We start from the raw sequence: 17688 nt of genomic DNA on the forward strand, positions 1-17688 counted from the left end.
CCGTTTTTTTCCGATGTCCTCAGGAAGATCATGTCAGCAGGGACCCGCTGGTTCTGCGTAATGAAAAGAAAGACTGTTACTGTGAATGCCCACGTGTGGGGTTTCCGCCTCTCCCCCCCCCCCCGCCCCTCTCGGTGGGGAGGGGGCCAGAAACCCACAGCCTCATTGAAGTTTCTGCCTTTGTCCCAGACAGATTTGGGGATTTATTTGGTTTTGAATCTGAAAAATCTTGCACGCTGCTGTTACGTTCCTAATCCCCTAGAGCTTCACTTTACCTCAAATCGACTTTGAGTTCTTGGATTTAATCCTTTTAAAAGAGCATAGTTCACTTCCTACAGAAACCAGTTACAGTACGATCCCATTCCGATCAAATATTATTCCAAGACTCTCCAGGGCCACCCCCAGACCCGCTACCTTCCCTTCCAAAAAGACAGCTTTTAAAAAGAGATGTTGGCCAAAGTTACAAACATTTATTAAGGGTGCTATTTTAAAAAATGTGTTTTCTGGCCTCCTTACCGTTCTCATATTACACTTAACCCCATCTCCCCACAAAACAACAGAAAAGTACTATGCGTATGTCACAAAATGCAAGCTAAAACTGCTCAAATGGTAAATGACCAATATTTTTACGTGCTTACTCAGCAAGCAGACCTCTAGGAAAGATTTTGTAGTAAGTTAAAAACAAAAAAACAAAAAAACAGATGCAGCAAATAGGAAATCAAAACTTAGGGGAGCCTGGGTGGCTCAGACGGTTAAGCGTCCAACTTTGGCTCAGGTCACGATCCCCGTAGTCCGTGAGTTCGAGCCCCTTGTCGGGCTCTGTGCCATCAGCTCAGAGCCTGGAGCCTTCTTTGGATTCTGTGTCTCCCTCTCTCTCTGCCCCTCCCTCCCTCTCTCTCTCTCTCTCTCTCTCTCTCTCTCTCTCTCTCTCTCTCTGAAAAATAGATCAACATAAAAAAAAAACAAAAAAAAAACTTGTACTTGAGTTTATAAGGAGAATTTCTGGCTAACCAACCACATAAACCTTGAAAAAGTATTTCATACGTACGTCTCATGGGGAAAAACATTTTCCTCCCCAGGCAAAGCTAGAGGAGAAAAATCCCCCAAAGCCTACATTCAGTTACACAAATACCAGATACACAAATCCACATGGTTGGGCTTGTGAACTGGCAATGACTTCCCACATTCCACCAAACCCACACGGCAGCCTGGTCACAAACTGCGAGACCCCACCCACCTTTTCAACGATGATAAGGTCTCCAACCTGGATATTGGAGCTCTTCACTTTCACCGTCCCTGCGAAGAAAGACATCCAAGATACATCACGTATGAATGCATTTCAACTCCTCACGCCTTTGCAGAGTGCCCACTAGCCTGCAAAGTCAATGTCATACACCCAGAAGTATGCACCTCCCCTGCCCAGCCCACCTCATCAACACTGCCTGCCCCTCTTCGGAGAGATTCACCTGCTGCGGGGGCTGCTCGAGGAGTGAGTCCCCACCCCTTCGAGCCCCGGAATAACTCACCCCTCACTTGAGGCCTTCTGCCTCACCGGTGCCATATAAGCTTTCCTAAGTCGGCACCGTGACATTCATTCGGCCCCAAAACAAAACAAAAAACAGCACGGAAATGGGGAAGAAAATGAAGAGTCAGATCCACAGACAGAAGGGCAACTCTTAATTTTCAACACCCCTAGAAAGAATTTGGGGCCAACCGAAAATGACCGATTTTTTTTTTTTAGATTTGCAATTGCTAGATATTTTGCTTCTGTGATGATGTTCAGACTACACAACTTTCGCTGGATGTCTGGATAAACAGTAACAGCTCACATTAAACACCAATCCTGTGCTAAGCACTGTACAGATGCTGACAGAGTGACAGCTTCTTTTACCCTCACGACAGCCCTCAGAAACAGGGATTATTGTCTGAAGTTTTCAGATGAGGAAAAAAGGCTCAGACCCGCACCATACCCAAACCCCTAGTCTCACGGTGAGAACAGGTCAGAGCCAGGATTCACACCACCATCTGACTCCAGAGGGTGAATAAAAAATACCAAAAAAAAAAAGAAGTGAGTTCAGTTCAACCCCCCCCGCCCCGCCGCCCAAAACACATGTACTGAGTGCTATGCTATGGGAATTCAAAGATGCAAGACAGTCCCCTTATCCTAGAAAAAAAAAGCCTGGTCTCCAGGAGTCAACAACATGCTGGTGGAGACCACGGCAGTGAACAGTTTCGGTTCCCAACTGGGCCAACGACTGTTCCCCACCAAAGGCTAAAATCCATTCTTAGCTCCCAGCACACACCAAAAAAAAAACAAAAACAAAAGAAAAAAAAGAAAAAACGGGCGCCCGGGTGGCTCAGTCGGTTAAGCGTCCGACTTCAGCTCAGGTCATGATCTCGTGGTCCATGAGTTCGAGCCCCACGTCGGGCTCTGGGCTGATGGCTCAGAGCCTGGAGCCTGCTTTGGATTCTGTGTCTCCCTCTCTCTGACCCTCCCCCGTTCATGCTCTGTCTCTCTCTGTGTCAAAAATAAATAAACGTTAAAAAAAAAATAAAAGGTGGGGGGCTGGATTTGGCCCCTGGGCTATAGTATGCAAACCCATGAGTAGGTGAGAAAGAGAGTCAGACAGATGCTGTTAGTGCTAAATAGTGTGTGAAATGATGCAGGGGAGCCCAGTGTGCACACAGAAGCCCCTTGATCATGCATTCAACATTCCAGCAGCATTTACGGAACGCCTGCTGTATGCCAGGTCATGCGCAGGTGGGGATCCACAGAACTCACGGTCTAGTGGAGGGAAGGAGGCGATGGGCAAATAATAATCGGGTGGGAGGGGCTCAGGGAGGTGCACAAGAGGTGAGACGGGAAATGGCCAGATGAAGGACACTGGTGACCAGCAACCCAGGAGCGGAAGGCACGAGATTGGAGAGAGCGTGCGTGTCAGCTGTCCACACGCGCGTGTAGTCGCAGGCTGCACCTCCTTCAGCAAGACCAGAAGCGCCGCATGGGAGGCAGGGACCGGCAAGAGACAAAGGCTGAAGGGCTGGTCGGGGCCCGGTGGTCCTAAGAACAAGTCCGGAGAGGAGACGGGCCTAGATTCTGGGGGCGGGGCACATTCTCACACATTAAAATCTTTGAGAGTCTTTGGCCTTTTGTAAAAAGCCCATTTAACTTACAAACGATCAGATCAGCCGAGGGAGAAAGGAAATGACAGGAATGGCTCTCAGTCCTCTGCAGGGAAGTACCATTTTCCCCAGCACCCAGAGCAAAAGTTGAAGGGGAATCACTCGGCTGTTACTCCCTCCCTGTTCACTCAACAAACACTCGGCTCTCACGGAAGAGGCACATTCGCTCACTCGTTTGAGCTCCGCTAGTTTTGAGAAGAACTTAAAAGACACTGACGAGGTCATCTAAGCGTACGACTCGAGACTTCTACAGTTTTTCACAGCATTTTCTACTTTCCACACAATTCAGCGTGTCTTTGTAATAATTATCCACCACAATCAAGGCTTTCCAGAGCATTCCAAGTTATCGCTATGGAAACAACTTTTTCAAGGAGGTTCCACAGGGTTTCATTTTCATTAGTTCTTGTGTTTAATTAAATTTCATCACGGTAACAGCACCGGCAGTAAAAAAGGAAAGCATACAAACACTAATAACAACTTCTAGACAGAACGTAGCAAGTGGAGATGAGCTGGGCCGTCAGTTGCTCTGAGGGCCTTCTAGACTTCCAGCGTGGGCATCTCACTCATCTCATATTAGTGTTTATTTAATGTGCTTCATTTTCTCAAAACACAGGCCTAAATTCAGTTCATGGGCCTGAGCCCCAGCACGCTGGAGAGAGACCCACAGCCTCAAGCATTCATTATGTCGAGACATCTGCAGAGGGAATAGAAGATTTCCACCAAAATCCAAAGAGTCAGAGGGGCGCCTGGGTGGCTCAGTGGGTTAAGCGTCTGACTTCGGCTCAGGTCATGATCTCACAGACTGTGAGTTCGAGCCCTGCCTGCGTTGGAATCTGTGCTGACGGCTCGGAGCCTGGAGGCTGCTTCGGATTCTGGGTCTCCCACTCTCTCTGCCCCTGCCCCACTCATACTGTGTGTGTGTGTGTGTGTGTGTGTGTGTGTGTGTGTGTGTGTGTCTCTCTTTCTCTCTCAAAAAAAATACAACATTAGAAGAATTTAAAAACACACACAAAGAGTCAGAGCATTAGAAATGGGGGGAAAGAGAGTCCAAAGTGCAGAATTCTTTTCCTGCCTGAACATTTCTTCTGGTCCCACCAGGGGGCAACAGGAAAAATAGGCAGAGTCGCCCTTTTCTTCCTGGGGAGTTTACCAAGGCGTTGCTAGAAGGAAGGAAGATCATAAATTCAACATGGCCCTCTGTGCCAATGAACTTTTCCTTCACCTGAGCTTGCCCCGGCTTTCCCAAACATAAATTTACACATTGTCTCTGGTTTTATTACTAAAATTTAAGTCGGCGGACTGACCCAAACGATCACGGAGCCCGTGTTCCAAAGTTGGAGACCTAGCTACAAATCTTCTTTTACGTGTAACTCAAAGAGGAACGTGCATCTCAAGTCTTATTAAATAATAACTATACACGTATACGTGTGGATGACGGCAGGACGGAGGACAAAATCAGGAGGGTTATGCTGGAAGGGTGGATGGTGATTCTTTCTGGAGACATAGGGAATTTATCCCTTTCTCCAGCACGTATGCTTTCTAAATTCTTCATGGTGATTTTTTTGTTTGTTTGTTTATAAGCAGGAGGGGCTCTTCCAACAAGAAAAAAAAGAAGAACAAATTAAATTAGCTCAAACTTTTAAGTGACCAGACCCAGATTTTTCCCTTCTACGACGGAGTCCTGATTTATGATCAGCTAATGTGAACCCTGCCTCTCCCTGTCCATCTGCTCCACCTCAACAAAAAGCCCTTTTAATCCGCTGTGCATGCCAAGGAGTCTCTGCCTAAGGCCGGCCGGCAGATCCTTGAGACAAGCTCTTCTACTCTGTCCGTCTGTCATCCACCGTCTGGGGAAGGGACCAGCGGAAGCCACTTGGAAACCTTCGCAGTGGCTCCCTCATTAGCATTTCAGCATTGGGGGGTGGGGGGAACCTTGCAGCTTCAACGAAGGGCTATCCTCAGCCTCCCACTCTCTAGAGCTGATCATGCAGTCTTGACCATAAATTTGGACTTCCCTTTCCATACTGCCATTTTTTTTTTAGCCATCAAAAAGGCACGGTTCAGGCCTGCGTGCAGGACACATGGTTAGCGTGTGTCTAGGCAGGTGTGTATTCTGAATGAGGACAGACATAAAACCAAAAGGAGAAAAGGAGGCAGGAATAAAAGAGAAGGGAAAGCAGATACCAGTGTGTATGTTCCAATGGTTACTGGGCTTTCCATCAGCCACGCCCCACAGCTGGCTGCGGAGGGACAAAAGGAGCTCGAGGTGGCCCCGGCTGCTGCTGCCACGGCCAGGGCGGGGGAGGGAAATGAGGGGGGAAATGGGGACAAAATGAGATCAACTAGCCAGGCACTGGGGGCTGGGATTAACTCACACGATGAAAAAAACCTTCAAACCATGGAAAGGGCTCCAAACACATGATTCCTAACCTTACATTAACAACTATTTTGAGTTTTCTACAAATGGAAAGGAAAGAGAAGGAAGGAAGGAAGGAAGGAAGGAAGGAAGGAAGGAAGGAAGGAAGGAAGGAAGGAAGGGAGGGAGGGAGGGAGGGAGGGAGGGAGGGAGGGAGGGAGGGAGGGAGGAAGGAAGGAAGGAAGGAAGGAAGGAAGGAAGGATGGATGCAGTTAAGCGTCCGACTTTGGCTCAGGTCACGATCTCATGGTTCATCATGAGTTCGAGCCCCACATGTGGCTCTGTGCTGACAGCTCAGAGCCTGGAGCCTGCTTCTGATTCTGTGTCTCCCTCTCTCTCCCCCTCCCTGACTCATGTTCTCTGTCTCTCCAAAATGAATAAACATTAAAAAATAAAAATAAAGAAATATGGGAAATACAAATGGCACATCGCCAAGGATTACTACATGTCTCCAAAGACAGCAGGACAGCTCCTACCGCCCATTCTCTGCCTGGAAGAAGACACCCTCCCCAACACCCCACCGAGAAGTTAGCAGACACAGGTACTTCCCTTTTTTCTCTCATCTTCCCTGAGGTTCCTAAGGCGGAAGGAGAGCCAGCCCCGGGGGTGTGCCACCCGTGTGTTCACACAGGCACCCCCCCGCCCCAACCCTTGAGTGAATGAAAGACCAGTTATCAAGTTAAAATTCTTAACTTTTCAACAAGGAGTCCTGCATTTTCATTTTGCACCGGTTCCCACAAACAATGTAGCCACTCCTGCAGCGAGCTAAAAAACTAAAAACACCGAGTAACCTCTTTGGTGCGCAGCGTACAGGAAAACCTGGCCCCATTCTGAGAACTGAAGGCCCAGAACTTCCCCCTTCCCAGACCGCTCTCTTCTTCTGGTTCTCCTCACACCCAGCCCCCCACCTCCAGCCTCTGGGATTTTTAGATACATTTGCAGAAACTTTACAGAAGTTGGGTAAGAGATTTTTACAAAGGTTAAGTGGGAAACTGTCTCCTGGCCACATCCTAAATCATTAAATGCCTTCTATAAAGTAAATTTATCCCTTTCAGCTTTCGACACTCTACCCAAGTCACCTCTGGGCCAGAGTTTATAACAGGGAACAAAATTCCAATTACCAGAGCTGTTTATTTCTGTGGAGATGGACCCCAAGCCTTTCATAAGCCAAGCTATGGAGCCCAAACTGTGCTTTTCATGGGTGACAGCTTCAGAATAAGACCAGTTTGTCTACACTGCAGGGAGAAACCAGATGTTTCCCTGGAGTCCAAACAAGCAAATGACAATTCAGTCAAACTGCAGAACGGCCCGCAAAAAAAAAGAAATCTCTTAAAAATAAATTCCGGGGCACGAGTATGTGTGGGCCTATGTTTTGACCCCGAACACCTCCAGCCCTCCTTTGATTTTCCATTGTGCATGCAGGATATGGATTGCTTTCGTAGCCACATCTCCACACTCCGACCCTGGTTAATGTATTACTCTTGAACTCACACTCTGTGACAGTGATGAGTTGTAAATTTCCTGGGGTTGACATTAAAACGCCTCTGCAGACCCGGCAGAGTTCACAGGTTTAAAGCTGAAATTTTCATAATCTGAGAGAGTTGTCCGCATTCCCCAGAGCCTAAGAAAAGACTGTTATTTGAAAACAGGCAAAGGGTTGAAAAGCATTATTATATATTCCACGGCCACTTCCTAGGGCCTTCCTCTAAAATAGCGGGAACTTAAAAAAAAAAAAAAAAAAAAAAGGCTGAGGCTTAAATGTAACAAGTTTATGCCCAACAGAGGCTTTTAAAATAAATATATAAATGGTCCTCCCTGCTTCTGGTGCCCAATAATGAAGAAACAGAACAACAACACCCCAGCGTCAGGGAGATTATCTTTTGGGAAAGATAACACCTTAATGTGTATGTGAGACTGTTTTCAGGGTTTTTGTTTTATTTTGTTTTTTTTTAACTTTTTTTAATGTTTATTTATTTTTGAGACGGAGGGAGACAGAGCACGAGTGGGGGAGGGGCAGAGAGAGAGGGAGACACAGAATCTGAAACAGGCTCCAGGCTCTGAGCTGTCAGCACAGAGCCCGATGAGGGGCTCGAACTCACGAACCGTGAGATCATGACCTGAGCTGAAGTCGGACGCTTAACCGACTGAGCCACCCAGGCGCCCCTTTGTTTGGCTTTTTTAATTAAACAACAGATGAGTTCATCAACAATTTGCAGTAAAGAGAAGTTGAGCGCTTTGAAAAAGCGAAGAAACCCACGGGTCTGAAATACCTTGGCATGTCTCGGAGAACGGTATGAGAAAAGTGTCTGGCAAGATCTGTTTTAAATAAGACTTGCAAAAGCGAATGCTTTGGGTCTTCATGAGGAAAGCTTGGGCAGGGGAATACTTTGCTTCCCAAACTGGATTTGAGATCCTCAGTCAAGGACTTTTGTGGTACTTTTGCTGTGGTTAATATCAAAAGGACCATTCACTGGAATTCTCTTCTCTCAAAAAAAGCATAAAACGGGTGTCTGTTGATCCTGGGTGCAGGGACTACTTAGCGCCAGGCCTTGCGGATGTGATCTCTTCTTCTGGCCCCTGCCACAGCTGTGTCCCACCAGATCTCGGTCAGGCCAAGAAGCCTCAGAACTTGATCCCCCTCTTGGCATTTACTGGAACAGGAGGCATTAGGGCAGTGCTGTATGTCTCGTGCCTGGGACTGTTCAATCCAGATGTCAGCAGGGATAGGAGGAGGAACCCAGAGCCCTGGGGGAAACGGGGTCCCAATGGACAATACAAGGTTCTGCTCAGTGACTGCACATTACAGCAAACTAGAGAAGGGCCAGACTTCTACATGAGACGTCTCCCTATAAAGCTGCTTACAGTGGAGGTCTCCCAGAAACCCTCCACACAATTTTTCACTTACCCAGGAAATATTTCCCCTCTAAATGCACAAAATCAGGGTGCCTGGGTGGATCAATCGGTTAAGCGTCCGACCTCGGCTCAGGTCATGATCTCATGGTTCATGAGTTCGAGCCCCATGTCGGGCTCTGTGCCAGCAGCTCAGGGCCTGGAGCCTGCTTGGATTCTGTGTATGTGTGTGTATCTCTCTCTCTGTGCCCCTCCCCTGCTCACACTCTGTCTCCCCCTCTCAAAAATAAATAAACATTATAAACGCACGAAAGCATGTTGGTGTATTGTGTTGGGGTTTGCATGGATTAATAAATATCTGAAACGTGAGGAAAATACAATTAAAATTTTTTAAAAGTATAAAACATAGCTTAGTGTTCTCCCATGCCTGAACAGAGTTTATACTACGAAAAACACAAACAGTACTTGGGTTTGGGAACACGAAGTTTCCATTTAGTTAACTACCCACGAGCGAAACAACTCTCCATTAATGAATGCATCTTCCCTATATCGTCGTACCTTCTCCTGATAAACTTCAATGGAATACAAATGCCAAAAAGAAAGACACGTATATCCTTTGACCTCAAAATTCAGTCACATGAACCACAATACTAACTAACAGTCCAAAGCGGATTCTGAAATAAATTGGAAAAAAAAGATGTCACTCTTAGGCGGAAGTGAGACCCTGAGGTTATTCTATCACTAGGAAAGGGTGAAGAGACCCTTTCCAGAACTATCTGGAAAGAAATGGGGAAGATGAAAAGTAGCAGCTGGGTTTTAACACCATACGTATACCCCAGAACTGAAGAAAGGCGGATTCTCTCCATTTCACATAGACTTCCAGCTTATGACTTCTGGCTCGAGGCATGCCCAGATGTCCCCAGCAGGAAAGAAGCATCCAGCAACTGCATTCATTGTGCCTCTGTTTGCACTTTCTTTCAAAGCTAATTATCCGTGTGCCTCATTTAGCCCCTGATCACAGGTTAGTCTGGGCAAACATTCCTGGTTGAAGATCTCATGAAAATGCAAAGAAATCCACTGCCCTCAGCACCCAGGATCATCGAGGCAAAGCACTCCACCCCCAGATTTCAACTTTTGGTTTGAGCAAGACACAAGGAAAAAGAAATAATCCCTTTACTTACTGTTCCCTCCCCACCCAACCCAAATCCTTCCAGTAACAAAAAGAAGTTTTGCCGAGTCGGCTACCACTTCAAGCCCCCTTCTTCTTTGGCTTTGGGATGACAGTGCCACCGAATGCTGTTAGAGAAGACCCCTCAACTCACAAGAACCTCCCTCCAGTCTCTGATCTCGCTGCAAATGCATATTTCAAGGAGGAGAAGAAATGCTTATCTATCCCAAAGCGTGAGCCGTACTGGGTTCCCACCAACTTTGTCTAACGACTCTGTCCACCTTGGAATGAGGGTGCTGGGGTGACAAGTCCCTTTGGACTCACAGACGTGTTTTGAAATTCTTTAAATCTGAGAGCGCTTCTGTAGCGTATGTATAAAGGCTGAATGTCGTAGCTACGGTTGAAGATACCCTGGGTGAAGGTTGTGCCCGCAGCTCCTGGCACACAGTAGGCGCCCAGACCCATAGGCCACGGACGTGCATTCAGACAAGCCGGGCTTCAAGTCACAGTCCTGCCCTTAACTAGCTGCTGCTCCCACCTGTAAAAGCCACCTGGCTGTCTAAGAAATTACACCCTAGACCTTCTTCAACACGTAGCTGGCTTTCGGTGGGTCATCGCTCATTTTTTTCCTACTGTGTTCCAACGTCAACAGTACTTTTTTCTTTTTTTGTAAAGAGTTGCAATTTTAAAGTTTATTTTTGAGAGGGTGAGACTGGGGGAGGGGGAGAGAGCGAGGGAGAGAGAGGGAATCCCAAGCAGGCTCCGCATCGGCAGCACAGAGCCTGACGCGGGGGCTCGAACCCACCAATCCTGAGATCGTGACCTGAGCCGAAGCCAAGAGTCAGACGCTCAACCAACTGACCTGCCCAGGTGCCCCTGGACAGTATTTTTCAAACACTTCCAACACCAACTTCTCCCTGTAGCGTGCCTTATCCGTGGATTCCCAGATCATAGGATGGGCTTTCCCACAGTTTCCAGGCCCTCACTGGCCTTCATGAGCTTCTCTGTTTTCCCAGGAGGGAAACTCAGGAAATACAGCCTAAATGGGAAGAACAAGATGGAGCCAGAACCTGGGGTATGTATCCCACCCACATCTCACCTGTGGCCTTTGGAAGGAAGACTCTTCACCACGGCCTCTCCGTGCCTGTGTGATCTGGGAACTAGCACGGGGCCGCGTGCTCAGAAGGGTCCCGTTCCTGGTTGCGTGCTCACCTGCTGCCATCTTGAAATTCTTAATTTCCCTTATAAGTTTACTTTACTTATTTTGAGAAAGACAGAGAGACAGAGACAGTGTTCCAAGCAGGCTCTACACTGTCAGCACGGAGGCCGACGCAGGGCTCGAACCCAAGAACCGTGAGATTAGGACCGGAGACGAAATCAAAAGGTGGACGCTCAACCAACCGAGCTACCCAGGCGCCCCCTTAAATTCTTAAATTTTTGAACAAGGGCCCCATGTGTTCATTTTGCACGATGCATCACAAATCACGCAGCCAGTCCCGCTCTCTTCCACCCTGTAAGACTTAAGAGGAAGGTCACCTCTTCTGAGAACACCTATCACCTCCTCTCTGATGGGCCCTCCCGTGGCCCCTGGCTCATACTTCCATTTATTTATTCATACCCACCAACAGACCTCTGCCACAATACCATCAACACTGCCTTTCTTGAACACACACCAAATCCCGGGCACGGTGTTAGATTCTTCTCGTACAGGAGTTGTATTTAGAGCAACTCTGATAAGGTAGGGCACTGTTATTACCCCCGATGTACTGACAGGTTAAGGATGTGCCCACAGAGCAGAGTGTAGGGGGAAGCAGGACTCCTGAATTGAGGCAGAGCACAGGCTCAGAAACACTACTTTCTTCAATTGTCATACATTGTGCTCAGAACCAGGAACGCTGTGGTGGAGAAAGGGGACATTCCTTGACGGCCACCCCTCTCCCACACCTAAAGCAAAATTATTAGTTGCATTTTTTAAGTTTATTTATTTATTTTGAGAGAGACAGAGAGAGGGAGGGAGGGAGGGAGGGGGAGAGAGGGAGAGAGAAAGAGAGAGAGAGAGAGAGAGAGAGAGAGAGAGAGAGAGGGAGAGGGAGAGAGAGAGAAAGAATCCCAAGCAGGCTCCACACTGTCAGCACAGAGCCGGATGCAGGGCTCGAACTCACGAACCATGAGGTCGTGACCTGAGCCAAAACCAAGAGTCAGACGCCTAACCAACTGAACTACCCAGGTGCCCCGAGTCGCATTTTTTAAATTATCTATTTAAATGGTTGGATACCTCACTAAATTATAAATTCCCATAATCCACAGGCCCTTGTGTTTATCTCTAGAATACGGAAACTTATGATACACTTGGGACGTGCTGTAGTCAAAACAAATTTGCAACAAAATGAATAAATGGTCATTTCCACCTGAACTGTTAAAATACTTAAAAACATTTCTTATTTGACATGACAGTGACATTAAAAATCAATCTAGCTGGTGTGTCATTTTAGATAATAGATTCTTCTACTGAAATACTATGATAATCTAAATGGAAGTAACAATTAGCAGAAAAAGACTATCATCCATTTTTCCTCCCAGTGGTGAGTGCCTTACTTCCAGGGTTTTTAGATGTTTAAAAATCAATTTTTGTTTCTCAAAGTTTGAAAGTTTTTCAATTTCATTACCGTTCACGCTTCTAAAACTCTGGCTGTGCCACTGGCATTCTTAAAACTATGTTAACTCTTGCTAAAAATACATGCCATGAATCTAATTTTGACACATCAAACACAAATTGAGGGACAAGCTATAAAGCAACTGCCCTGAAACTGGCCGGTCCTTTTTAAAAAAAAAAAAAAAAAAAAATTTTAATGTCTATTTATATATGAGACAGAGAAAAGCAGAGTGTGAGGAGAGGGTTGGGGAGAGAGGGAGACACAGAATCCGAAGCAGGCTCCAGGCTCTGAGCGGTCAGCACAGAGCCCGACACGGATCTCGAACTCGGGAACTGGGAACGGTGAGATCATGACCCGAGCGGAAGTTGGATGCTTAACCGACCAAACCACCCAGGTGCCCCTGGCCGGGCCTTTTCAAAAATGTCAATGTTGTATCAAAGAAAACCAGGGATACGTGCCAGACTAGAGGAGATAAGGAGCAAGGACAAGTAAATGTCACTGGCAACTCTGCACAGGTGTCTGTACCAGAAGAAAAAAAAAATGCTGTTAAAAACAGGGCATTTTAGATGCTCAGGGTGGCGGGGGGGGGGGGGGGGGGGGGAACCAGGACATTTTAGGAACAAATGGCAAATTTTGAGTAAGGGCTGTAGATTAATAGCAATGCACCACTGTTAAATTTCCCGATTTCGACAACTGTACTGTGTTACGTAAGAGAAATGCCCCGCTAGGAATTACACACGGAAGTACTTAGGAGTAAAGGGAATGATGTCTGCAACTTAACTCTAACGACTTAAGAGCGAGAGTATCAAAAAGCAAATATGGCAAAATGTTAACAACTGATGTACGCGCGGTGAGGAGGGTATTGGAGTCCACCGCAGGATTTTTGTAACTTTTCTTCTCGCTGGACATTGTTCCCAAAAAATGTTTTCAACTCAATCGGCACAAGCACTGTTGTCGTCAATCAGGAAGCGATATCAGAATGTAGGTAAATGACGTGGCCCGTATAATCCAGGGATCAAGGACTTGATATTTTGGCTTCTAACCGTGTCTCAACTCTAAAAATGGTGTTGAAAAATACATTTTTAGGGGCGCCTGGGTGGCGCAGTCGGTTAAGCGTCCGGCTTCAGCCAGGTCACGATCTCGCGGTCCGTGAGTTCGAGCCCCGCGTCAGGCTCTGGGCCGATGGCTCGGAGCCTGGAGCCTGTTTCCGGTTCTGTGTCTCCCTCTCTCTCTGCCCCTCCCCCGTTCATGCTCTGTCTCTCTCTGTCCCAAAAATAAATAAAAAAAAAAACGTTGAAAAAAAAAAAAAAAAAAAAAAGAAAAATACATTTTTAAAGATATCATGGGATACAAAAGAAAAGAGCTCTGCATGGACACACACACACACGCTTGTTTCATTTTGCTTTTGAATTTACTAAATGAAGATCTTGGTGAAAAGCCTCACTCAAGAAAATAGTAAGTAACTAAACAGGAAGGTGAAGAAAGCTTTCTTTCTCTTCCTCTCTCTGAAACCTTCCAGTTGGGCCTTCACACTCTGCTCCCCCCCTCCCCACTAAAGTGTGTCAAGTAACTATACTCACCTCCATCACTTTCTGAGCTGACAGTTTCTTCAGTGCTTTGGGGGGGGGGGGGGCTTTCAGAACAAATGGCCAAGCAGGGGCTGGGTCAGTGTTCAGAACTCTGCTCGGTTTCCCCCATGGCTGCATTGGCATGACAACAGAAACCACGGGCCACAAAAGGAGACCGACAAAGGAAGACAAGTGTTTAATTCTGGAGCCATCTGCCAATTCTCCTAAGGATCTTTTCAAGAAGCGAGTGAAGTTAAAGGAGGAGCTGAGGAGGGAATCTGCAGGGGAGGGCACAAAAATCATTCACGGGAGACGCAATTGCAATATGAAAAGGACCAAAGAAGATTTGGAGCTGGGACAGATGAATGAATGGAATCCATCTAAATAGATCCACAGCACCCTCTCCAATGGGGCTTTTGTCGGTTGCCTAGCATTTTAAATGTTATAGTCAGAATATGTTATTAAGGGAGGATTTAATATACACGGGCCACAAAAAACACCCTGCGGAGGGGTCTTCTGATTACCCACGTGGAAAGCCCAAGCCACCTGCCTTTGCAAAGACTACACTGGGTTTTCTTTCTTTAGGCAGCAAGATGTCCTAAATACAGTAGTTTAGCCATAATAAAGCATTTTCACGCCAACGCCGCACCCCCCACTTCTCCCAGAGACATTCTGCCAAATGTTAAGACCACCAACTCTGAAAATGTATTTAAATGCACCAAAACAAAATACCTTCATGCCCTCAGGGGATTAAAAAAAAATTTGAGCCCAAAACATATTCCTCCGTCAATATTAACAGAAAGAAAATAAAACCCTGAAACCTTGTGTGAGCGCCTTGGGGAGACTGAGGCATCAAAAGCAGTTCACCCTCCCTGAGACATTCCTGGTTTTCAGAATTCTTGACGTCCTGAAGGTTAAACACGGCTTTCATCCATCTCTGCTGCTCCTAAAACATTATCAGTCCCTGAACTGCCTGTCATCTTCAGGGACTTTACGTAACAGCCTCTTATTTCTGAACACATCCTTACAGGTTATCTCCTGTAGAATTTGTAGTTGAAACACAAGTTAAACGCTGGCTGGATCGGTAGGTGGGTTCCCGTTGGGGATATTCAGGAGTTTGTTTGTTTTTAATTCCACCAATTTAAAATGCATGTGCCTCCGGGCGCCTGGGTGGCTCAGTCGGTTAAGCATCTGACTTCAGCTGAGGTCATGATCTGGTGATCCACTGGCCCTGTGCTGACAGCCTGGAGCCTGGATCCAGTGTCAGATTCTGTGTCTCCCTCTCTCTCTGCCCCTCCCCTGCTCACGCTCTGTCTCTCTCTCAAAAATAAATAAACATTAAGAAAAAAAAATTTTTTTTAATGCATGTGCTTTGCAAGGGATTCAGTGCTTAAGGGCTATCTAGTTGCTTATTTGGTCAGACTCTCTACCTTAAGTTGTAGGATTTTTTTTTTAATTTTTTTAATGTTTATTCATTTTTGAGAGAGACAAACAGAGAGCGAGTCAGGGAAGAGCAGAGAGAGAGGGAGATGCAGAATCCAAAGCAGGCTCCAGGCTGTGGGGCTGTCAGCACAGAGCCCAACGTGGGGCTTGAACCCACCAACCATGAGCTCATGACCTGGGCCAAGGTCGGGGGCTCAACTGACTGAGCCACCCAGGTGCCCCAAGTTGGAGGATTTATAAGCTGCCCCTCAGCAGAATCCTCAGAGATGCAGCTATAAATCTGGCGCCCACTTAAAAAAACTAATGTTGCCAAGTTGTGGCATTAGTTTCGCAATGTTGAAAGAGTATCTTTCAAAGCTTCGCTCCCCAGAAATACGTAGGAGAGACTCCTAGCCTCCGCAACCTGCAACCTCAGCATGGACAAGAGGGGCCCCTCTCTCCCTCCCTCCTCAGCCAGCCGGGGGGACAGGGTCAGCCAGAGGAGGCTGCCCAACGAATGGGGTTTAAATCCAGCCTGATGCACAAGTCAGCCACAGGCCAGGCTGCAAGAGTGACCCGTGGCAGCCTACCGGGGGCAGCCTGAGTCCCTCCAGGCCCCGGGGCACACGTTGGCCTCCGGGGTGCCAGCAGCCGAGTGACTGTCCCGCCACGCGGTGTCCACACACCCGCCGGCCCCTGGCCTTGACCTCTGCTCCCTGACTGTCCGCGGCCCTGGGGGAGCCGGGAGGCTGACCTCTGGCTGTGAGCCGGCTGAAGATCTGGCAGTTGACTTCTCTGTCGCGTACGTAACATCGGATCTCCTCCACCGCCTCTCGGATGACAGTGACGGCCAGCACGAAGCCCTGCAGAGACAGGGGAGAGAGGGTGAGCCCCGCGGAAAGCGACTTTCCTCTCCTGGTGCTGGGGACAGACAAGGCCAGAGGCCACACGGGACAGCAGCAGGGCGGGTCCTGCCAACTGCCCCAAATGCACCTGCCCTGGCAAGCCCACTTCTCTGACTCCTTCCTCCACACGTACCCTGGGGAAACACTGGCTGACGCACACAGACGGGGGCATCCCTACCCACCACCACGGCAGGGTTTCTAAGAGTCAAAAAGGTGGTCGGTCCACAGGCAGTGGCCGAGCGATGGTACCTGGTGACATCTGTACCTCATCCAGCGGACGTTACTGGAGGGGTGTCACGGCCCCACAACAACCCTGCTCTTACTACTGCGGACATGAGGGCTCTGAGGCACAGAAAGGTTGAGTAATCTTGCCAAGGACACAAAGCTCCTAAGTGACAGGCAGGACACTGGCTCCGGAGTCCTTGCCCTTAACAGCCACATCGTTCAGCGTCCAGACAAACGTGGAAAGGAGATCAGCCAACAACACAGAGCACACCTGGACCAGTTAAGAAGAGTGACAGCCATCACTTTTGCACTGACCTCCCAAGTAGGGACATCAACTTTTCCCCACATACAATGTAACCCCGTGCATACAAGCACCAACCGCAATGACCACACTCTGCAAAGAGTTTCCAATTTCCTTAACCAGTGGCTAGATTCCTACGCAAGGAAAAGACGGGAGGGAGAGGGAAGGGCCGAAGGGGACTCCAGTCTTCTCTGTAACGCTTTCAATCCTTCTAAAGAAAACACATTGAGGGATGAGCACTGGGTGTTGTATGGAAACCAATTTGATAATAAATTTCATATATGGAAAAAAAAAAAAAAGAAAACACATTGAAGTATTGATTGCATAAATAGCAGCTAATAAAAAGAACACTGAAACTGCCCGACCTTTCCCGGGTCAGGTACCTCAACTCATACAAAATTTGCGGGGGCTGGGGTGTGAGTCAGCCGTAACAGGAAATCTATTTCCATCCAGATTCCTCCTCTTGTGTCAAGAAAGGCAAGAGCATTCGTTCATTTTTCTTACAAAATACCTTGTCATCTCTCCTTTTCAAGCCTTTTTTTTTTCTTTTTTTTTTTTTTTAATACAGAAAGCACCATCGCCCTGAAGGTTAGCAGCCGTGATTCTTTGGGGATTTCATTTTTATACTGTTTATCCTGTGAAATAGATGAACTTCCATTCAAAGGACTTTAAATCTCTTATGTAAATCTAGCCAGAGATGCGCTCCTTTGTGGGACTTCTCCAAGGGCTCGTTTGTCTTTCCAATCAAAGGATTGCTCCTGTTTCCAATCAAGATGCAGCCAGAGCAAGACTGGGACATTCCAGAAGGAGAGCTCTAGAGCTGGAGGTGAGAGGAAGCCTGTGGTGGCCGGGCACAGACCCAGTCTGCAGAACGGGCGCCCCTCCCACGCCGCCGGGTCGTTGTTCCGGGCCAGAACCCAGGTGTTTACTGTTTGTTTTTGCAAATGTTCCCGTTCCTATCCCTTGCTGCGTGGGCCTAGCTAAACCCCACTGATG

General features: G+C 47.5%; 1 protein-coding gene across 2 annotated transcripts in view; it reads right to left on the reverse strand.

The window, feature by feature from the left end:
- Positions 1-17688, reverse strand: part of ATP9A (ATPase phospholipid transporting 9A (putative)) — a 128343-nt gene that overhangs the window by 77167 nt on the left and 33488 nt on the right. For both annotated transcript variants that reach the window (XM_058685982.1, XM_058685983.1), the window contains exons 4-6: positions 16016-16124; positions 1238-1296; positions 2-53 (exon numbers count right to left, since the gene is read on the reverse strand). In XM_058685982.1, the coding sequence (XP_058541965.1) occupies positions 2-53; positions 1238-1296; positions 16016-16124 (220 nt within the window). The remainder of the gene's footprint in view (position 1; positions 54-1237; positions 1297-16015; positions 16125-17688) is intronic.

This window comes from Neofelis nebulosa, chromosome 9 (assembly GCF_028018385.1).
Source record: "Neofelis nebulosa isolate mNeoNeb1 chromosome 9, mNeoNeb1.pri, whole genome shotgun sequence".
In the NCBI taxonomy this organism is placed as follows: Eukaryota; Metazoa; Chordata; class Mammalia; order Carnivora; family Felidae; genus Neofelis; species Neofelis nebulosa.